The 24,413-nt window shown below is 43.2% G+C and overlaps 1 protein-coding gene across 5 annotated transcripts in view; it reads right to left on the bottom strand.

Annotated features, from left to right (window-relative positions):
• Positions 1 to 24,413, bottom strand: part of htt (huntingtin) — a 222,177-nt gene that overhangs the window by 164,163 nt on the left and 33,601 nt on the right. For all 5 annotated transcript variants that reach the window (XM_078215138.1, XM_078215136.1, XM_078215139.1 and 2 more), the window contains exons 7-9: positions 18,356 to 18,497; positions 14,711 to 14,889; positions 12,465 to 12,669 (exon numbers count right to left, since the gene is read on the bottom strand). In XM_078215138.1, the coding sequence (XP_078071264.1) occupies positions 12,465 to 12,669; positions 14,711 to 14,889; positions 18,356 to 18,497 (526 nt within the window). The remainder of the gene's footprint in view (positions 1 to 12,464; positions 12,670 to 14,710; positions 14,890 to 18,355; positions 18,498 to 24,413) is intronic.

Here is a 24,413-nt window from a genome sequence, read left to right on the forward strand (position 1 = left end):
GCTATCCCACTCCCTATCATCCTGGTGTGCTCCATGTGCCTATCCAATAACCGCTTAAATGTTCCTAAAGTGTCTGACTCCACTGTCACTGCAGGCAGTCCATTCCACACCCCAACCACTCTCTGCGTAAAGAACCTACCTCGGACATCCTTCCTATATCTCCCACCATGAACCCTATAGTTATGCCCCCTTGTAATAGCTCCATCCACCCGAGGAAATAGTCTTTGAACGTTCACTCTATCTATCCCCTTCATCATTTTATAAACCTCTATTAAGTCTCCCTCTCAACCTCCTCCGCTCCAGAGAGAACAGCTCTAGCTCCCTCAACCTTTCCTCATAAGACCTACCCTCCAAACCAGGCAGCATCCTGGTAAATCTCCTTTGCACTCTTTCCAGCGCTTCCACATCTTTCTTATAGTGAGGTGACCAGAACTGCACACAATATTCCAAATGTGGTCTCACCAAGGTCCTGTACAGTTGCAGCATAACCCCACGGCTCTTAAACTCCAACCCACTGTTAATAAAAGCTAACACACTATAGGCCTTCTTCACAGATCTATCCACTTGAGTGGCAACCTTCAGAGATCTGTGGATATGGACCCCAAGATCTCTCTGTTCCTCCACAGTCTTCAGAACCCTACCTTTGACCCTGTAATCCACATTTAAATTAGTCCTACCAAAATGAATCACCTCACGTTTATCATTTGTTGTTTGAACCTACACGTGCAAACCATGAAACCATGTTTCTTTCCGTTAAAACTCACGACCCCGAACATGGTTAGGACATCACAGATTCTGATTGAGATTTTCTAGGTATAAAAGCTTCTTCTGAATTCCCTATTAGATTCATTAGTGTCATTGCTGTGGCCCCTAGTTTTGATCCCCCCCCCCCCAAGTGGAAACATTTCCGCATCTACTCAACTTTTCATAACCCAAAAGGCTTCAGTCTTTCCTACAGACAAGAGCCCCAGCCTGTTGCAAAGTGCTTTGCATGCGAGTAACCAATTTTAAGTGCAGTGATTAACACAAAAAAATAGGAGCTAGAGTAGACCACCTGGCCCATCAAGTCTGTTCCACCATTCAATATGATCATAGCTGATCTCGGGCTTCAACTTCATTCTCCTGCCCATTCCCCACACCCCTTAATCCCCCGAGACACCAAAAATCTACTTATCACAGCCTAATGCTGACAAGTTCTAGGTGTGAAGAAGCGTCCACAATAGTTTTGAAAGATTCTCTGCTGAACTATTTATCTTACTACACTCTCACCCAACACTCACTCAGTTGTTCGCTTAATTTCAAACTAACTAAAAGGCAAAATAATGTTGAAATGAAATGCACAAGTAAAAATCAATATGACATCAAGTCAAACAGCACTGCAGCATCATCAGCATTATTATTACAGTGCAGAGCTACGCATCACAATCCATTCAGAAAAGGAGAGTGCCTCATGACAGCAGTTTCCTCCTCATGGTGTACACTTGTTTTCCCCAGTTGTTCAATACATTTTAGCAACTAGCTAAATTGAACAGTTGATGCAGCTCCTAAACATGTTTCTTCTTTAAAAACATATAAAAAGTGGCAGCCATGCTCCTAAAACACGCACTATTCCATATGCTATGGCCATGACCCTACAGGTACATAATTCCTCTCACTTGTAACCTCAGACATGCCTTCAGGAAGCAGGGCAGAGAAAGAGGTGGTGATGGAGGGGTGTGGTGAGAAGCAGTGAAATTATATTGTGATTATCACTTCTCAAAACCATCATAAAGCATTTCTAATATTACTTTAACTGAAAGAAAAAGGGCCCAATTTACAAAGTTTCCAAGTACATCAGACAAACATTATTAATTGAACAAGGACATGCCCAATGTTGGGAGAACTGACATTTATTGTCATTGGTTTCTCTAAGAGGGTGCTACGATGAACTGTGCGTGAGCAATGGCCTATGAATAGGGACTACTCTAACTCAAAGCCTACAAAGTTTTCCCTCTGAAGTCAGTCACTTTCGATGGCTATGATTTTTCCTTACTCCAAAATATGGAGGAATTTGGGTTTATTACTGTAGGCTGAGTCGGTCCTTACCAAATATAGTGACCAAGTTTTCTTGCACCCAGTTGGCTTCCGTAACGCAAAGCAGTGTTGTCACTAGGATATTGGTACCACTAAGCCTCGCAAAACTCAATGGCTTTAATATGGTAGGGTATATTGTTATAATTCAAATACCTACAAGACTGGTAACCACAGTACAGACACAGCTCTCAGAGCCAAAGCAAGCATAATATCTGTAATGTTAATTTTGGGCATTTTTCTGAAGTGAAAATTTCATCCACCATTACACAAGCTTAACTGAAATCCTAGTGACAGCAACACACAGTCCGTAACACATCTGTAAGGTAGCTAAAGGACAGAAGGAAGAAGACAGCTAGAAATTCACAGTTCAATAACATATTATAAGGATAGTGGATAGTCACCTTTCTGCTTCCTGAGGATAGCAGGACTGCATGGAGAACCCCCTCCAGCTGCATGCAATAGAACAGAACAAGAAAAAGAGGATAGAAGAAATATCATGCCATAAAGATAGTCTGCAACCCATAATTAACTTAAATGCTAATCCATACAGAACATATTTAAAAGAAATTGAGAGAGAAATCACTTCCTTGTAAATTACATCTGTGCATTCAGAATGGAAACACTGCTAACAAATTCTGACTTATAGGTGCTGGACATCTCAATCTCCAGACTCTTCAACCTATTTACAGCCCACGGAAGCCATCTGATTTGATGTTGCAGCACTATGATTTGAACAGAAAATACAGACCCAGAAGCAGTGACATCCTGGGTGGTCATCAATCAATCAGGTGGTGTTGTAATGCAATGGGTAGCACCTTGCCAATGAGCCAGGAGTTCTGGGTTCAAGTCCCACTCCAGAACTGATGGCCACAGAAGGTACGTTCATGAAGAGGTCAAACAGGTTGATTACCAACCTGCAATTCCTTCCAGGTTGAAGGTGCAGACAGGTGGTAAGAGCGGGAGTGTCTGCTGGTCAGCCATGCTTGAATGCAGAACAGCGCCCCTTAGGCTATAGGCTTGACAGGCTGCCAACTTGTTCTTGGAAAAACTAGCCACAGAAACAGATGTAAGCACATACTTTGTCATTAAGCATAGGATTGAACCAAGAAAAGATCAATCACCTGTACCAAACACGTGTGTGAGCATCTACCTTCTTCCAAAAGATTGCAAGCACTAAATCCCAGACTATCTGTTACTAATAAGAACTAATGTATCGGGAAGGGACTTTGCTAACATGTATAATTGCAAAATGATAGAGGCAATCTGGAACATTACTACAAGTTAAATTAAAGCAATCTATTCAATTTACCATGTGATATCAAAAAATGGCTGAAGGCTCTGACAAATTTGTGGCATCAGTACTCAAGACTTGTGCTCTAGAACCTGCCAAGCCCGTAGCCAAGCTGTTCCAGTACGGCTACGGCATGGGCATTTATCCAACAATGTAAAAACACAACCAGTTATGTCCTGTCCACAAAAAGCAGGACAAATCCAATCCAGTCAATTACCACCCCATCAATCTACTCTCCATCATCAGCAGGAAGATCTTGTCAACCGTGTCATGAAGCAGCACTTGCTCAGCAATAACCTGCTGATCAATGCTCAGTTTGGGTTTCACCAGGATACTCAGCTGCTGACCTCAGTACAGCCCTGGTCCAAACATGGACACAAGAGCTGAATTCCAGAGATGAGATGAGAGTGACTGCCCTTGACATCAAGGCATATATCTAGCACAAAGGAAGACGGTTGTTGTATTTGGAGGCCAATCTTCTCAGCCCCAAGACATCACAACAGGTGTTTCTAGGCCCAACCCTCTTCAACTACTTCATCAATGACCTTTCCTCCATCATAAGGTCAGAAATGGGGATGTTTGCAGATGATTACACATTGTTCAGCAACATTCACGACTCCTCAGGTACTGAAGTAACCCATGTCCAAATGCAAGAAGACCTGCAGAATATTCAAGCTTGGACTGTTAAGTGGCAAGTAACATTCATGCCACACAATGACCATCCCCAGCAAGAGAATCTAACCATTGCCCCTTGTCATTCAACGGCATTTCCATCACTGAATCCTCCACTATCAACATCCTGGGGCTTACCACTGACCAGAAACTGAACTGAACCAGAAACTTGCCATTTAGAGAGATGGAACACCACCACCTGCAAGTTCCCCTCCAAGCCACACACCATTCTGATGCTTATATTCCCATTCCTTCGTGGTCAGTGAGTGAAAAGCCTGGAACTCCCTTCCTAACAGCACTGTGGGTGTACTTACAGCAGATGGACTGCAGCTGTTCAAGACAGCAAGGAGTCTAACAACACCAGGTTAAAGTCCAACAGGTTTATTTGGTAGCAAACAAACTATTTGTATTTGCTACCAAATAAACCTGTTGGACTTTAACCTGGTGTTGTTAGACTCCTTATTGTGTTTATCCCAGTCCAACGCCGGCATCTCCACATCATGGCTGTTCAAGACGGCAGCTCACTGCCCCCAGCTCAAGGGCAACAAAGATGGGTGACAAATACTTGACTTACCAGTGATGCTCACATCCTATGAAAGAGTTTAAAAAAAGATTCAAACTAGATGGGAGATAAAGGTAAGTTTAAGGCAGCTGTCAGGAAGGGTGTTCACAGAGTGATTGACACACAGAATTAGAGTATGTTAGGAAATCAGAGGCAGAAAGACTCCCACAAACTGTTTAAGGAGCAGCTAGAAATACCTAGCACGAGACAGAACGGTCTAACTTTTCCATCTCTCTTGGATAAGTATTCTGTCGCAATCCTAATTTGTATTTCTAATTGGCCCCACCAGTGACAGACCTGCAACCACCTCACGACTGACACACTTCAAGGCTCCTTTTTAAGACTGAAAGCAAATGTAAAAGGGTAACATCTGTCAGTGTAATTCTGAGCACTTTTGCCACAGCTGAAATTTCACCCCCCATTACATTTTGCCAAAGTCTTAACGACAGTAATGAACACTAGTTTACACGTTGGCCAGAATGGTTAATTCTATTCAGACCCAACAATTGGGACACTGTTAAAAGCAGCTGAGAGCGGTGCTGGAGAGATTCTTCACCTAAACTGTACCCAGCCTCTATCATGAGATGGCAGCAAACATGTTATAAACAGTGAAAATGGCACATAAAATTTGAAAAGTAAACACCAAGGCTCGAGAAAAGGACAATTCTGTGTGAAATGCTCAATTTTTACCTGGGAGAAGAACACAATGCAAATGACATTATATCATTGTTAGCCCTTTCTCCTATAGATATTTAGGATAGAAAAGGGAGGAGAGAATTGATAATCTAATCAAATTTAGCATGAATAAAAAGCCTTGTCCAGATGGATTATATCTGCATATATTACAAGGTGCTAAGGAAGACAAAGCAGCAGACACACGTACACACAAAGTTCAATAGAAAATAGTGTCAGAGGGCTGGTTCAACATTTTGTGATTCCTTCGTATAAAAAGGGAGAACAAGCCCAGGGAACTATAGACTAATTAGTTAAATGACAGTGGTAGGAAAGATAGTGGAATGTTTACTCAAAGATCTGACATCAAAAACAGCTAGAAACTGAAAATATAACAAAGATTGGTCAGTACAATTTCAAAACAGAAGCTCGTATTAGGTTAACTGTATTCAATTCTTTCTAGAAGTGATAAACGTGTAGATTACAGTAGCTGCAATAGGTTTGGTTTTCTAAAGGGCCTTCATTAAGGTACTGCGTGGAAAACCAGGTTTAAGGTCAGAAACGCATGGAATCAGGTGACAATTGCACCATTGGTGTAGATCACTATGTCCTACTTGTTACCAATCTGAATAACTACCCTTAATTCCTACTGCCAGCTTTCTGGTTTGTGGCCAGTGGTGCCTCCAAATGGGCAGAGGAACAGGACATTCCTTGTCCAACACCAGCCTGTGAAGTTATGCTGTCGCCCCTACCGTGGGGGTCAGGATCTGTCCAGTGATGAGAAAAAACAAACTCTCTGAAATTCTAGTCACTGAGAAAGCTTTTGAGACAAGCCATGAAAAATGATATAAACAGCAGATTGTTGGCAAACATACCAACAGCAAGTCACATCAGAATGATGTACAATGGACGCCGCTGCTTGTACTGAAATGCACAGGCTGGTGAAAGGCCCCTATTAGAGCATTAGGGTCTTCGACCAATTCCACTGTGCCGTGGACAATTTCCTCACTTCTGTTTGAGAAAAAGCAGGAAGATGTATTATTTTTAGAAGGAATGGTGCACCTTCCCACTGAACACAGAATGCATTACTCTGTTGGCAAGGTATAAGCTGACAACATCTCTCTTCAGGACCACAAAATCACAGTGCTGCAAATAACAGCATCCAAAGATAGTTCAGAAGATAACTGGTGGTCAACACTGAGGTGAATGAGAGAATAGTTGTTGGGAAAGTGTCTTCCCTGGCCGAGCTGCTGCTTGTAAATGGGCTCCTGCCCATTGCCAGAGAAATTTGGCAGGAATCACCATTTGTCCTTGTTACTGCGATTATGTTATTAAAAGGTGCATCAATTCACAGACCAGACAAATTTAGGCAGGTGATTATTTATCTAACGTCTGTCAGCATTCCAGTAGGTAATAGGTCCTCGCTAAACACCTGAGTGTGACCATTTTCCAAGTCACATGGCACTGGATAGTCATGTGATTTAAGAATACTGACACATGGCCATTCAGTACCAATAAGACACAAAATTCATAACCAGACAGCTATTACCTCCACACTGAGCTGCAATAACTGATAATCCAGGAGTTTTGCTTCCCACCGCCCGAGCACTGAAGGATCAAACACTCGTAAGGATGCCAATTATTTCATTTCTGTTTCTATTTGTTGTGGGAGTCGCTGACAAGGCCAGCATTTGTCGCCCATCCTCAATTGCCCGTGAGAAAGTGGGGGAAAGCCACTTCCTTGAACCGTTGCACTCCATGTGGTGCAGTTACACCTACACTGTTAAGGAGTTTGTTCCAGGATTTTGACCCAGTGACAGTCAAGCAACAGTGATGCAGTTTCACGTCAGGATGGTGTGTGGCCTGGAGGGGAACTTGCAGGTGGTGGCTGCATTCCCATGTGTCTGCTGCCCTTGTACCATTTAGGTGATAGAGGTTTGGAAAGTGCTGTCAAAGATGGTTTGGCATGATGCTACATACTACTGTTATTATGTGCTGATGGCAGAGGGAGGAAATGCTTGAAGTGGTAAATGGGGTGTCGATCAAGTTCATTGCTTTGTCTGAGCTTTAGTGACAAACTTCTTGACTGTTGTTGGAGCTGCGCTCATTTCTCTTAAGTGATCTAGAAAGTCTCACAGCAGTATCAAACTGGACAGCGTTCCATCACACTCTTTGTCTTGTAGTTGGCGCACAGACTTTGGGAGCCAGGAGGCAAATTACTCGTGGTATGATTCCCAGCCTCTAACCTGCTTTTGTAGTCACAATATTTATATGTCTGGTGCAATGCGATTTCTGGTCAGTGGTGACCTCCAGGATTTTGATAGTGGAGGATCTGATGATGGTAATGCTATTGAATATCAAAGCAAAATGTTTATATAAAACCAAATTACTGTGGATGCTGGAATCTGAAACCAAAAGAGAAAACGCTGGACAATCTCAGCAGGTCTGGTAGCATCTGTAAGGAGAGAAAACAGCTGACGTTTCAAGTCCAGATGACCCTTTGTCGAAGAAAATGTTTAGATTCTCTCGTTTGAGATGGTCATTGCCTGGCATCTGTAAAATGAATATTGCTTGCCATTCACCATCCCAAGCCTTAGTGATTTCTAGGTCATTCTGCAAATAGACATTGACTGCTTTAGTACCTGAAGAGGTGTGAATGGTCAACAGACATCTAACGTTATGGTGAAGAGACGATTATTGATGAAGCAGTTGAAGATGGTTTGGACTAGGACACTACCCGAGGAACTCCTGTAGTGAAGTCCTGGGAATGAGATGAGTGGCCGACAACAACCAAAATAGTCATCCTCTGTGCCAGGTATGACTCCAAACAATGGAGAGTCTCTCCCCCCACCGCACCCCCACCGATTCCCATAACTTCAATTTTGCCGGGGCTCCTTGATGCCACACTCAGTCAAATGCTGCCTTGATGTCAAGGGCAGTCACCCTCAACTCTTGGATTCAGCTCTTTTGTTCCATGTTTGGACCAAAGCATTTAGTCAGCGGTGTTGCAATTTGACTGACGGCTACAGACATTGTTAAGTCAGGCTGATACATGACTATTTATTTTTCATTTCCATCAAGTCTTGTAAAATCCTGACGGTCCAGCTCAAATCCATTAACATGGAAGTAAAAGCAGAGCAATTCCATTATTTTTCATTTCTAATTAGAAAATTATTGGCAATGACGGACTGCTCCAATTCAGTAAATTGGAAATGTTCCATTTTAAAAAATCACAGATTTTTTACTGTCCATAACAAACTGCACTTAGCAGGAAGCCCTGCCAAGAATCATGTGCATTACTTCACTGCAGACTCCTGAGCATGCAACAAAAGCACACAAAGCTTCATCAGCAGAACTTCAATTCTTCACTCTTCACCTGGTCACTTCATCCAATTTACATCATGATTCACATCGTGCTCTCCTCCAGCCCTCACTGCCTACAGCTGGTGCAAGGGATCAGAGTGAAACACAGCAGCACTCAAATATTTGATCGCGTTTGGAATTTAGAAGAATGAGGGGAGATCTTATAGAAACATGTAAAATTATGAAGGGAATAGATAAGATAGAAGCAGGGAGGTTGTTTTCACTGGCGGGTGAAACCAGAACCAGGGGACATAGCCTCAAAATAAGGGGAAGCAGATTTAGGACTGAGTTGAGGAGAAACTTCTTCACACAAAGGGTTGTGAATCTGTGGAATTCCCTGCCCAGTGAAGCAGTTGAGGCTACCTCATTGAATGTTTTTAAAGCAAAGATAGATTTCTGAACAGTAATGGAATTAAGGGTTATGGTGAGTGGGCGGGTAAGTGGAGCTGAGCCCACGAAAAGATCAGCCATGATCTTATTGAATGGCGGAGCAGGCTCGAGGGGCCAAATGACCTACTCCTGCTCCTAGTTCTCATATTCTTATGTTTTATCAGTCTCTTCCACGGAAACCAGCTGAATCCATCAATACTGAATTTCCAAACGAAAAGCCAGAGATGAGGGAAGGAAAATTTACACTGTTGTTACGATTTGGAATGCACCACCTCATAGGACGGTGGAAGCAGATTAATTAATTAACTTCTGAAAGGAAATTAGATACATGTTTAACAGGAAAAGTGCATAGGGCTATCAGAAAAGAGAAGGGGTGTGGGACTAATTGGAAAGCGATTTCAAAGGGGCAGCACAGGCATGATGGACAAAATGTCCACCTTCTGTGCAGTATGACTCTATGAGGCGTAACTTTAACTTTCAGTTTCATAACAGAATAACATTAGTAACTCAGGTTATCAGCAGATCCAAAGATATTAATATCGCCATTAGCCACAAGTTTTGTTAACTTTTAGCTGAGCACTAAAATAATTCAATATCACAGAACCAGAGCTGTTACGATGCTGGAGGCCGCCATTCGGCCCATCTGTCTGCACTGGCTCTCCAAACGAACATTATGACTTAGTGCCATAAGAACATAAGAAATAGGAGCAGGAGTAGGCCATCTAGCCCCTCAAGCCTGCCCCGCCATTCAATAAGATCATGGCTGATCTGAAGTGGATCAGTTCCACTAACCCGCCTGATCCCCATAACCCCCAATTCCCTTACCGATCAGGAATCCATCTATCCGTGATTTAAACATATTCAACGAGGTAGCCTCCACCACTTCAGTGGGCAGAGAATTCCAGAGATTCACCACCCTCAGAGAAGAGGTTCCTCCTCAACTCTGTCCTAAACTGACCCCCCTTTATTTTGAGGCTGTGCCCTCTAGTTCTAGCTTCCTTTCTAAGTGGAAAGAATCTCTCTCCACCTCTACCCCATCCAGCCCCTTCATTATCTTACAGGTCTCTATAAAATCCCCCCTCAGCCTTCTAAATTCCAACGCGTACAAACCCAATCTGCTCAGTCTCTCCTCATAATCAACACCCCTCATCTCTGGTATCAACCTGGTGAACCTTTTCTGCACTCCCTCCAAGGCCAATATATCCTTCCGCAAATAAGGGGACCAATACTGCACACAGTATTCCAGCTGCGGTCTCACCAATGCCCTGTACAGATGCAGCAAGACATCTCTGCTTTTATATTCTATCCCTCTTGCGATATAGGCCAACATCCCATTTGCCTTCTTGATCACCTGTTGCACCTGCAGACTGGGTTTTTACGTCTCAAACACAAGGACCCCCAGGTCCCTTTGCACAGTAGCATGTTGTAATTTTTTCCCATTTAGATAATAATCCAATTTCCTATTATTTCCTCCAAAGTGAATAACCTCGCATTTGTCAACGTTATACTCCATCTGCCAGATCCATTCCCCTGCCTTTCCCCACACCTCTGCACATTGTTTCTATTCAAATAATCATGTAATGCCCTCTTGAATGGCTCGATTGAACCTGCTACCTCCACACTTCCAGGCAGTGCATTCCAGATCCGAACCACTCGCTGTGAGAAAAACCTTTTCTCACATCACATTTGCTTCTTTTTCAAATCACTTTAAATCTATGCCCTCTCGTTCTTGATCCTTTTACGAGCAGGAACAGTTTCTCTCTATCTACTCTGTCCAGACCCCTCATGATTTTGAGCATCTCTATCAAGTTTCCTCTTAGCCACCTTCTCTCCAAGGAGAACAGTTCCAACCTCTCCAATCTATCCTCGTAGCTGAAGTTTCTCATCCCTGGAACCATTCTTGTAAACCTGTTCTGCACTCTCTCCAATGCATACACATCTTTCCTATGGTTTGGCACCCAGAACGGAACACAATATTCCAGCTGAGGTCTAACAAGTGTCAAGTTCAGCATAACCTCCTTGCTCTTGTACTCTATGCCCCTGTTAATAAAGCCCAGAATACAAAATGCTTTATTAACTGCTCTTCCACCTGTCCTGCCACCTTCGATGATCTATGCATGCACACACACCCCCAGGTCCCTCTGCTCCTGCCCCACTTTAAGAATTTTATCCCTCACATTATAGTGTTTCTCCATGTTCTTACTACCAAAATCACTGCACACTTGTAATATATGTTTTCATATATTACAATTATCCATCTTATGTCATAATATATTCTAAATATAACAGCATAAATGGAAAAAAACATTTACTGCAAAAAGCATATTCAACTTCAGAATATTAATATGGCTATTTAATAAATTATTATGTGCTTTAGCATTTCCTGACTCCAACAAAAGAGTTGGCATCATATTATTAAGCTGGAATAACTGTAGGTGCTACAGTAAAACAGATTAGACAGACACACAACCAAATGGGGGTGTGTGTCAATGAAATATTGATTATTGAAGAGACATCAAGTTGTCTGGAAGACATCTAGAGACCATTCGGACAGAAAGATGTCCCCTTTTTGCAATGAAGATTGGAAGAGATAAGGGATTAAAGACTACGAAGAATGCTATCGAATTGTCATTCAGGCATGGGGAACATCCAGAGTGTAATAAAGCTAAAAGCCTTTAATTGGCATATGGACTGAATGATAGCAACTGACTTCACCTCTGGACAAGTTGATGTACTGACAGCAAATGCACAGCAAATAAAGACACTTTGGACTCAGCAATCAACCGTACAACTACACAGTACGTAATGTACTTTAGGAACATTCCGTCTAATTTAACCAAGGACTATTCGGAGGAATGGGGATAAGTCTGTTCACCAGCCTGGATGAAAGCTAAGTCTGTAATGAGATTTGATGTCAATCTCATGAAGACTTCATATAATAGGTTATATTGGCATGATTATGAATAAAAGTTACCGATCCGATGTCTCAATATTTCTTGAATCTGCATTATGAAGGATAGAAAGTGTCCTAAATTCTAACAGGCACTTGCTAATGCGTTAACGGGTTTTATTTAGCTTAAGAATCACTTTATACTTCTACTCGTCAGCAAATGGCAGTTAAGTTTGGTGCATTTATCCATTGAATTTTAAAACAATTTAGCTGTCATTCATTCAAGGAATGTGTGAACAGATGGCAGCCATTCTGCCCCTTAAACCTGTTCTGTCATTCGATTAGATCATGACCAAATTGTATCTTAACTCTAGCCACCTGTCTTGATTATCAGCAATGGCTTAGGATCGACACACTGGTGTTAATTGCTTATGATGAAAGAAAAAGCAGTTGACAAACTTAATTAACTGCATCAGTGCACACACACTTGCGTACATGAGCATAAGCACACACAGAGACACAGAGGAAAGAGCAATATTCAGGTGACTTGCCTATCAGTTCCACAATGCTGCCACTGCGAACACGGTTTGAGCTGTCATCACGAACAATGCTAACTCTGGTAATGCTGCTGTGAGTCGTCAGGGCCCGGAGTAGCTCCGGAGGAGGGGTACGAAACAGTTGCTGCAGCATTTCCAAGGCTGCCGTCACCACATTGTGGTCCCGGTGCTGGGTATAGTGTAGTGTTAATTCGTATGCCTGTAACGAAAGGAAACAAGAGTCTCATAGTGCTTGGCATCTGGTCACTATGCTGGCAACAACAATGCAAATGTTCCATTAAACGCAGCTTGAATTTATTTATTTCAAAATATTACTACAAAGAGAATGCTACACGCCCATTGTAGGTCAATTAGCCACATGAGATAATGTGACAGACTAACATTGCAAGTCTCAGCCTTCATCAGGGCAAGATTTTCACCTCATTTTCACCATTTGAAAGTTCTTGCCTTTTATGCAAGCTTTTTACATTCTTTGTTTTGAAGCAAAACATGCTTGACTGCACATTAGAATATAAAACTGAAAGAGTGCTGCACTGTTGAAGGTGTTGCCTTTCTGATGAGACATTAAACCAAGCCCTGGGTTCCTGCTCAGTGAGATATAAAATATCCCAAAGCCAAAATTTGAAGGCAAGCGAGGAAGTTCTCCCTGGTGCCCTGCTAAAATCAATTATTCGGTCAGTTACCTCACTGCTGCTTGTGATTTTGAGCAATGCCAGATGTGCGCCAGCATTTTTTTGTTTATTCATAGAAATCACAGAATTATAGAATCTCCACAGTGCAGGAGGAAGCCATTCGGCCCATCGAGCTTGCATTAACAACAATCCTACCCTATCCCATATACTTACCCTGCTAATCCGCCCTGACACTAAGAGGCAATTTAGCATGGCCAATCAACCTAACCCACACAGAGCTGCACAGTGGTTAGCACTGCTGCCTCACAACACCAGGGACCCGGGTTCAATTCCAGCCTCCGGTCACTGTCCGTGTGGAGTGTGCACATTCTCCCCGTCTCTGCGTGGGTTTCCTCCAGGTGCTCCGGTTTCCTCCCTCACTCCAAAGATGTGCGGGTTAGGTTGATTGACCATGCTAAATTGTCCCTTAATGTCAGGGGAGATTAGCAGGGTAAAAATGTGGGGTTACAGGAATAGGACTTGGATGGGATTGTGGTTGGCGCAGACTCGATGGGCTGAATGGCCACCTCTTGCACTGCAGGGATTCTATTCTGTCAAATCTTTGGAGTGTGGGAGGAAAGCAGAGCACCCGGAGGAATCTCACGCACACAGGGAGAACGTGGCTGGAGGCGGAAATTGAACCTGGGTCCCTAGTATGGGCATTGCTGCCAAGGCCAGCATATGTTGCCCATCCCTCACCGGCCTTCAGCTGAGTGGGTTGATAGGCCATTTCAGAGGGCAGTTAAGAGTCAACCACATTGCGGTGGATCTGGAGTCACATGTAGGCCAGACCAGGTAAGGATGGTGGATTTCCTTCCCCAAAGGAAGGAAAAACAAATGGGATTTTACCACAATCAATGATAGTTTCGTAGCCATAATTACTGAAACTAGCTTTCATTGCCAGATGTATTAATCATCACTGTCACTGGGTTAAAATTCTCAAATTCCCTCCCTAACAGCACCATGGGTATACCTATATCACATTGACTGCGGCGGTTCAAGGCGGTGGCTCACCACAACCTTCTCAAGGGCAATTAGAGATGGGGCAATAAACTGCTGGTGTAGCCAGTGATGCCCACATCCCTTGAATTAATTTTTCTTTAAACTGAATTCAAATTCCGCCAGCTACCATGGTGGGGCTTGAACCTACTTCCCCAGAGCATTAGTCTAGGTCACTGGAATCCTAGTACACGGACATTACCACTGTCACCATCTCCCACTGTACATATTTAATAACAGAGACATAAATAGATGTAATACGCATATTGCTAGTGGCAACTGTGGGTGTTCCTACACCCCACGCACCACAGCAGTTCAGGAAGGTGTTTCATCACCACCTTCTGAAGGGCAAATTAAGATAGGCTATAAATGCCCTAGCCAACATTGCCTATATTCTATGAAAAAATAAGTTTAATAAAATAGAGAGGGCTAAATCATGAGAGATTTTAAGACAAGATAAAATGGATCCATGTATTTTATAACAGCAGCAGAATTAAACTTGAAACTTCAAATCTGCAGATTTGATCCAAATGAAGTGCACTTCCATTATGTTTGACCTGAATGCAATACCTGGATGAGCTGCTCCAAGGAAGGGGAGATTTCAGCCTCCTTCCGGGTCACACCGAAGCTACCTCGTAGACTAGTGTCCTTCACTTGTTGCCGCAGTAAAGGCATCAGATACCGCAGGGTGAGCATCACTCCCAAAATAAGTGGAGTAGGTCGGTCGTCTTCCACAGGGACCATAAAGCCTGCAGTTGAAAATAAAGTTTATTCATTAGTGTCACAAGTAGGTTTACATTAACACTGCAATGAAGTTACTGTGAAAACCCCCTAGTCGCCACACTCCGGTACCTGTTCGGGTACACTGAGGGAGAATTTAGCATGGCCAATCCACCTAACCAGCACGTCTTTCAGACTGTGGGAGGAAACAGGAGCACCCGGAGAAAGCCCATGCAGACACGGGGAGAACGTGCAGTCTCCGCACAGACAGTGACGCAAGCCGGGAATCAAACCCGGGTCCCTGGCGCTGTGATGCAGCAGTGCTAACCACTGTGCCGCCTTGAATAAGCAATCATTTCATTTTTTTTTGAGTCGGCTAAAATCGTTTGGCAGACACCACATATTGCAGCTAAGCAAATATGAAATTATGACAACTGGTTGGCATTGTTTTCATGAGGCAGCAAGACAACATTCCATACACGTTGTCATTAATCCGTGATGAAATGGTATAATCTATTTTCAAAAATTCAGATGGGCTCAGGGCTTCAAATTAAAAACATAACAAACAGGAGCTGGAATAGACCTTCGAACCTGTTCCATCATTGAATAAAATCACAGCCAATCATCCAGCTCAACTCCATTATCTCGTACTGTCCCTTTATACCTTAATTCCCCTCGTGCCCAAACATCTATCGGCCTTCTGTTTTGAATATACTGAACGATTGAGCATCCACAGCTTTCGGAGGTAGAAAATTCCAAAGATTCACAACCCTTTCACTGAAGTCCTAAATGGCTGATGTTTTTTCAAACACTGACCCCAAATTCAATTTTCTCAGCATTTACTTTGTGAACTCCCTTAAACCAGCCTTCATTTTACTCAACTCTGGAGAACATAAGACTAGAATACACAATCTCTCTTCGAAGAACAATCCCCTCATCCCAGGAACCTGTCTGGTAAATCTTTACTGCATTCCTGTCCAGGACAAGAATGGTAAGGAAACCTAAACTGCACACTGTGCTCTAGTCTGTAGTCTAGTATGCCCCACATACTTCTAGTATCACTTATTTAGTTTTATACTCAAACCTTTTGAACAAAAGCAAATATACCACTTGCCTTCCTAGTTTGCTTGCTGTACCTGCATACCAACTTTCTGTATTCATGTACATGAATACCCAGGTTGCTATGTACTGCAACATTCTACAGTGTCTCTCCATAATATTCTGCTTTTCTATAATTCCTGTCAAAGTGGACAACCTCCATTTTCCCACATTTGCAGATGGTATAAAAATTGGGGGAGTAGCGGATAATGAGGAGGATTGTCAGAGGATACAGCAGGATATAAATCTGCTGAAGACCTGGGCCAAAAGATGGCAGATGGAATTTAACCCAGATAAATTTGAGGTGATGTGATTTAGAAGGTCTACTGCAGAAAGAAAGTATACAGTAAATGTTGGAGCCCTTAGAAATATTAGCATACAGAGGGATCTCTGTGTGCAGATCCACAGTTCCATGAAGGTGACAACTCAGATGGACAAGGTGGTCAAGAAGGCGTATGGCATGTTGGCCTTCATCAGTTGGGGCATTGAGTATAGGAATTGGAAAATCATGTTGCAGCTGTCTAAGACTTTGGTTAGGCCGCATTTGGAGTATTGTGTACAATTCCGGTCGCCACACTACCAGAAGGAAGTTGATGCATCGGAAAGGGCGCAGAAGAGATTTACCAGGATGTTGCATGGTTTGGAGGATATGGACTATGAAGAAAGGTTGAATAAACTTGGATTGTTTTCACTGGAGCATCAGCAGATGAGGGGGGACCTGATAGAGGTTTACAAGATTATGCTTGGATGGAGTGGATAGTCAGAGTCTTTTTCCCAGGGTCAAAGGGTCAATTACTCGGGGACATAGCTTGAAAGTGAGAGGGGTAAAGTTTAAAAGAGATGCAAGGGGTAAGTTTTTCACACAGAATGCCTGGAACGTGCTGCCGGAGGAGGTGGTGGAAGCAGATTCTATAGCAACGTTCAAGAGGCATCTGGATAGATACATGAAGAGCCAGGGAACAAAGGGATATGGGCCACATAGAGGGAAAAAGAATTAGATTAAAGAGGCATCTGTGTCGACACAGACTTGGTGGGCTGAAGGGCCTGCTCCTGTGCTGTACTGTTCACCATTCTCCCTCCATGGTAGTTCACTATGGAGAGATCCCAAGAAGGTACTTGAAGAATAGTAACACCACCATCAGAAAAACATACTGCCAGAGACTCAGGATAAGGGCGCCAGGTTTTCCAAGTAAGGATTCTGCAATGCAGTACTGCAAGCTGTATTCAGCTGGTCCAGGTTTTTAGCGAGCTCCAGTTCATTTCAGTTGGCTAAGCAAGCTCTGTGCTTGGGGTACCCACTGCAACCATTAAGAGCAGATCAACCAGTGATTCCTCTAAGTGTTGGCAGGATCTCGTCCTGCATAAAACAGCCTGCTACATTTGTTTATGCAGCAGCAGACAGTGTGTGAGGTGCTTTACTCTTCACTGTTCAAGCTGATTGCTGAGTTTTATTTCTCATTCATTAATTGCTAACTGTCTGTTTAATTTTCTTATGGGCGGCACGGTGACAGTGGTTAGCACTACTGCCTCACAGACCAGGGAGCCGGGTTCAATTCCAGCCTTGGGTGACTGTCTGTGGAATTTGCACATTCTCCCTGTGTCTGCATGGGTTTTCTCCGGGTGCTCCAGTTTCCTCCCATAGTTCGTACATATTCAGGTTTGGTGGATTGACCATGCTAAACTGGCCCTTAACGTAGGGGGATTAGCAAGGTAAATACGTGCAGTTACGGGGTAGGGCCTGGGTGGGATTGTGGTCGGTGCAGGTTCAGTGGGCTGAATGGCCTCCTCCTGCACTGTATTGATTCTATGATTTCTTTCTCTCCCCCTTGCTTACACTCCATCTTTCCTGTATTGCTTTCACCCACTTCCTTAATCAGAACTTTCTTCTGAATGTGCTTCCCCATGAACCATTGCCTGAACTTCATCTGCTCTCAGAATAAATCCCTCACAACAGGGACTGGATTATTTTGTAGTCAGCTTGACCTTCAAGGTGAAGATAAAGCAGCAGAAGCAGATTAAGCTGGGATTTTTCTTTAAGACTCTGGTGAACAATACCATTTCAAACACGAAAGAGGACGCTAGGAGGGATGAGAGCAGCAACATTGTGGGAACAGTGGCAATGCCAATTCACACAATAACTCAGGGTGGAAATGCATCTCCGTTCTTTCATGGGCAAAGCTTAGAATAGCGCTAGGAGAGTACCTTCATTACCCGGACAATAATGATTTAAATAAAAGGTTCATCACCTCCACCTTCTCAAGGGCAACTAGGGATTGGTTTTAAAAAAAACTGCCAAATTTGTGAGTGACGTCAACAAACAGAGAACGAAAGAAAAATAACTTGGAACTAATTCATGTGCAAATTTCTAACAATAATGTCTGACCAGACGTGTCATACCCAAAAGCACATTTAACAGCCAAGTGTAGAAGTACTGCGTTTTTCTTGAATGCTGACAGATGCTAACAGCAGAGCTGGCTGCAGTCCTTCGAATGGTTGGTGAACTTGATTTAAGGTTCCCAATAAAGGTCTTCAACAACATCTGAAAGTTTGAAAATAAATACAGATGATTAAAAACTCTTTGCTGTTGTACAACAGCTCTTGGAGAAATTCCAATTAAAATTAAAATTCCATTTTAATGTGAGACCCACCAGATATTACACAACATAATAAATTCTGAGCATACATTTCAGTACCACACTGATGTTGCTATAAACACTTGCAGAATCCTACAATATTACTTCAATTTCTGAAATATTTACCTCAAGAAATTATCCTTTTGTGTTTTGTTAAGACACTGTTTTAACCACAGGATAATGTGTCAACAACTTGCATTTATACCATAACTTTAAAAACAATTTGTATTTATATAGTGCTTTTAATTTTTAAAAATGTGCAAGATTGGAGGAGACTAGAGAGAAAGGAAGGCGTGAGGTCTTGGAGGGATTTGAAAGCACAGATAAGTGCTGGGACCTCAATTTTTTTTACAATTTATATATATGACTTGGATGAAGGTACTGAAGGTGTGGTTGCTAAATTTGCTGACGACACAAAGAAAGGTAGGAAATTAAATTGTGAAGAGTATGTATGGAGGCTTCAAAGAGACACAGATAGATTGAGTGGGCAAAAATCTAGCAAATGGAGTATAATGTGGGCAAATGTGAAATTGCAGGAAGAATAAAGAAGCATATTATCTAAATGTGCAAGATTGCGGAGCTCTGCAGTGCAGAGGGATCTGGGTGTCCTCGTGCATGAATCACAACAGGCTACTACAAGTAATTAGGAAAGTTAATGTTATCATTTATTGTGAAGGGAATTGATCACAATTTACATTGAGCCTTACAGTGTTATTATGGGCAGCATGGTGGTACAGTGGTTAGCACTGCTGCCTCACAGCGCCAGGGACCCAGGTTCAATTCCAGTCTTGGGTGACTGTCTGTGTGGAGTTTGCACATTCTCCCCGAGTCTGTGTGGGTTTCCTCCGGCTGTTCCAGTTTCCTCCCACAGTCCAAAGATGTGCAGGTTAGGTGAATTGGCCGTGCTAAATTGCCCCTTAGTGTGAGGGGGACAATACGGGAGCTGCAGGGTTAGGGCTTGGGTGGGATGGTTATCGGTGCAGGCTTGATGGGCCGAGTGGCCTCCTTCTGCACTGTAGGGATTCTATGATTCTAGCTACAAAAAACCTTCATCAAAGCAACTACAACTGCATGAATAGGACAAGTGGAAACAATGAAAACATGCAAACCAGAAAGCTATATTCGTTTTACAAGGTTTTTTTTTAAGCTTCAAAATTAAGAATCCTTTCTTCTGATGTATCATCTCCCAAAATTTGCATGCCACCTGATGTGAAAATATTCGGAGGAAAACGATATTGTCTGAACTTGTGGAACAGGCCCTGAATGGATGTGTTTTTATCCAATCAGGGATCTCCAAGTGCCATCCGGCTCACAAGAAAGACTCAAGAGAAAGAGAGAGAAAATACATGACATCAGCCACTAGATTTAGCTCATGATGCACCGTTGAATTCCCCAGACGTCAGTAATAACACATGAGCTGCTCTGGCATTTTTACAGCTCGGGTATTAACAAGACCAGTCGGAGATCTAGCTTCATAGCACAAACAGAACAAAGACTTTAATTTTTTAAAATATGGAGGGAAGAGTTCATCTATTATCAAACCTATCTTTCAACAATGACAAATCTGGTAGTCTCTTAGGGACCCTTGGTCAGTAATTATGACTTACTTCTAGATTGAGGACCAGAATAAAATTACTCTCTTCCTTCCAACACATAGCATACAATTCCCATTTAAATCTTTACAGTTCATGTGGGTTGAATAAAAACACCGATTGCAATCCCAGAATCAGCAAACTGATCAGGTCCCTGCCCCAGTTCCAAATCCTCAGTCTTCCCACACTTCTTACTTTCAAACCCTCCACAAAGCTTTGTAACGTCCGACTGCACCTTCAGCACCTCCCCTCATCTTTATTCTTGATCAATGTCCAATGTGGCACGGTGGCACAGTGGTTAGCACTGCTGCCTCAACACCAGAGATCCAGGTTCGATTCCCGACTTGGGTCACTGTATGTGGAGTTTGCACATTCTCCTCATCACAGAGGGTAGCAGTGGAAGGGCGCATTTCTGAATGGAGGGCTGTGACAAGTGGCGTTCCTCAGGGATCAGTGCTGGGATCTTTGCTGTTTGTAATATATATATATATATATATATATATATATATAAATGATTTGGTGGAAAATGTAATTGGATTGATGCATAAGTTTGCGGACGACACAAAGGTTGGTGGATTTGCAGATAGCGATGAGGACCATCAGAGGATACAGCAGGATATAGATCAGTTGGAGACTTGGGCGGAGAGATGGCAGATGGAGTTTAATCCGGACAAATGTGAGGTAATGCATTTTGGAAGGCCTAATACAGATAGGAAATATACAGTAAATGGCAGAACCCTTAAGAGTATTGATAGGCAAAGGGATCTGGGTGCACAAAATAGTGACAAAAACTGTTGATGAAGGAAGGGCCGTGGATGTCGTCTATATGGATTTCAGTAAGGCATTTGACAAAGTCCCACATGGCAGGTTGGTTAAGAAGGTTAAGGCTCATGGGATACAAGGAGAAGTGGCTCGATGGGTGGAGAACTGGCTTGGCCATAGGAGACAGAGGGTAGTGGTCGAAGGGTCTTTTTCCGGCTGGAGGTCTGTGACCAGTGGTGTTCCGCAGGGCTCTGTACTGGGACCTCTGCTATTTGTGATATATATAAATGATTTGGAAGAAGGTGTAACTGGTGTTATCAGCAAGTTTGCGGATGACACGAAGATGGCTGGAATTGCGGATAGCGAAGAGCATTGTCGGGCAATACAGCAGGATATAGATAGGCTGGAAAATTGGGCGGAGAGGTGGCAGATGGAGTTTAATCCGGATAAATGCGAAGTGATGCATTTTGGAAGAAATAATGTAGGGAGGAGTTATACAATAAATGGCAGAGTCATCAGGAGTATAGAAACACAGAGGGACCTAGGTGTGCAAGTCCACAAATCCTTGAAGGTGGCAACACAGGTGGAGAAGGTGGTGAAGAAGGCATATGGTATGCTTGCCTTTATAGGACGGGGTATAGAGTATAAAAGCTGGAGTCTGATGATGCAGCTGTATAGAACGCTGGTTAGGCCACATTTGGAGTACTGCGTCCAGTTCTGGTCGCCGCACTACCAGAAGGACGTGGAGGCATTGGAGAGAGTGCAGAGAAGGTTTACCAGGATGTTGCCTGGTATGGAGGGTCTTAGCTATGAGGAGAGATTGGGTAGACTGGGGTTGTTCTCCTTGGAAAGACGGAGAATGAGGGGAGATCTAATAGAGGTATACAAGATTATGAAGGGTATAGATAGGGTGAACAGTGGGAAGCTTTTTCCCAGGTCGGAGGTGACGATCACGAGGGGTCACGGGCTCAAGCTGAGAGGGGCGAAGTATAACTCAGACATCAGAGGGACGTTTTTTTACACAGAGGGTGGTGGGGGCCTGGAATGCGCTGCCAAGTAGGGTGGTGGAGGTAGGCACGCTGACATCGTTTAAGACTTACCTGGATAGTCACATGAGCAGCCTGGGAATGGAGGGATACAAACGATTGGTCTAGTTGGACCAAGGAGCGGCACAGGCTTGGAGGGCCGAAGGGCCTGTTTCCTGTGCTGTACTGTTCTTTGTTCTTTGTTCACAGGTACACAGGTCACTGAAAGTGGCAATGCAGGTGGAGAAGGCAGTCAAGAAGGCATACAGCATGCTTGCCTTCACTGGCCGGGGCATTGAGTTTAAAAATTGGCAAGTCATGTTGCAGCTTTATAGAACCTTAGTTAGGCCGCACTTGGAATATAGTGTTCAATTCTGGTCGCCACACTACCAGAAGGATGTAGAGGCTTTGGAGAGGGTACAGAAAAGATTTACCAGGATGTTGCCTGGTATGGAGGGCATTAGCTATGAGGAGAGATTGGAAAAACTTGATTTGTTCTCACTGGAACGATGGAGGTTGAGGGGTGACCTGATAGAAGTCTACAAGATTATGAGAGGCATGGACAGAGTGGATAGTCAGAAGCTTTTTCCCAGGGTGGAAGAGTCAATTACTAGGGGTATAGGTTTAAAGTGCGAGGGGCAAGGTTTAAAGGAGATGTACGAGGCAGATTTTTTTTTACACAGAAAGTAGTGGGTGCCTGGAACTTGTTGCCGGGGGAGGTAGTGGAAGCGGATACGGTAGTGACTTTTAAGGGGCGTCTTGACAAGTACATGAATGAGATGGGAATAGAGGGATATGGTCCCCGGAAGCGTACGGGGTTTTAGTTAAGTCGGGCAGCATGGTCGGTGCAGGCTTGGAGGGCCGAAGGACCTGTTCCTGTGCTGTAATTTTCTTTGTTCTTTGTCCGTGTGGGTTTCCTCTGGGTGCTCCAGTTTCCTCGCAGAGTCCAAAGATGTGCTGGTTAGATACATTGGCCATGCAAAATTCTCCCTCAGTGTCCCCTAACAAGCGCCGCAGTGTGGCGACTAGGGGATTTTCACGGTAACTTCATTGCAGTATGAATGTAAGCCTACCCTTGTGACAAATAAATATAATAACGAAATGTAGGAACAGGAATAGGCCATTCAGCCCATCGAGCCTGCTCCGCCATTCAATATGATCATGGTTGATCAGACACTTCAATGCCTTTTACCCATACTATCCACATAATCCTTTATGTTATTGTTAATCAGAAATCCATCAATCTCTACTTGTAAATAAACTCAATGACCGAGTTTCCACGGCCCTCTGGAATAGAGAATTCCAAAGATTCACAACCTTCTGGGTAAAGACATTTCCCCTCATCTCAGTCCTAAGGAAATTGTGCACTCTGGTTCTAGACTCTCCAATCAAAAGGGAACATCATACCTGCATCTACCCCATCTATTCTTTTAAGTATTTTATAGGTTTCAATGATATCACCTCTCATTCTTCAAAATATAGAGAATACAGACTCAATTTACCAAGTCTCTCTTCATAAAGCTGTCCCACCATCCTTGGAACAAGTCTAGTGAACCTTCTTTGCACTCCCTTCCCTTAACGGCAATAATATTCTGAGGTAAGGAGACCAAAACTGCACACAGTACTCCAGGTACACTCCAACCAAGCACCTAACCAGGCACATTAGCAGCATTTAAGAGGCATCTGGACGAGTACATGAATAGAGAAGGAATAGAGGGATACAGACAAAGTAAGGACAGGGGGGTTTTTAAGTTTAGTTAGGACATCATGATCGACACAGATTTGGAGGGCCGAAGGGCCAGTTTCTGTGCTGTTCTTTTCTTTGTTCTATGTTCTATACAATTGAAGCAAGATCTCATTACTCCTGCACTTAATTCCTCGTGATAAAGGCTAACATTCCATTAACCTGAGTAATAGTTTGCTGCACTCTATGCTAGTCTTCAGTGACTCATGGACAAGAACACCCAAGTCCCTTTGTACATCTACACTTTCTAATTTCTTACCATTTAAGAAATACTCTGTTCCTTCTACCAAAGTGGATTACCTTACATTTTCCATGCTATAGTCCGCCATGTTCTTGCCCACTCACTATGTCTGTAAAATTCTCCTGTAGCCGCTCTACATTTTCCTCAACACACATTTTCACAGCAACTTCATTGCAGTGTTAATGTAAGCCTACTTGTGACTAATAAATAAACTTTAACATTCCCACCTCGCTTTGTATCATGCACGAATTTGGGAATATTACATTTGGACCCCACATCGAAATCATTGATATATATTGTGAACAGCTGGCGCCCAAGTACTGATTCCTGCCACTGCCTGCCAACATAAGAATGACCCATTTATTCCTACTCTGTTTTCTGCCTGTTAGCCAATCCTCTCCCACCACCACCAGCAACCCCCCACCCACCACCACATTCCATGGAAGTTTTCACTCGAC

The sequence above is a fragment of the Mustelus asterias genome, chromosome 6 (genome assembly GCF_964213995.1).
Source record: "Mustelus asterias chromosome 6, sMusAst1.hap1.1, whole genome shotgun sequence".
Classification (NCBI taxonomy): domain Eukaryota; kingdom Metazoa; phylum Chordata; class Chondrichthyes; order Carcharhiniformes; family Triakidae; genus Mustelus; species Mustelus asterias.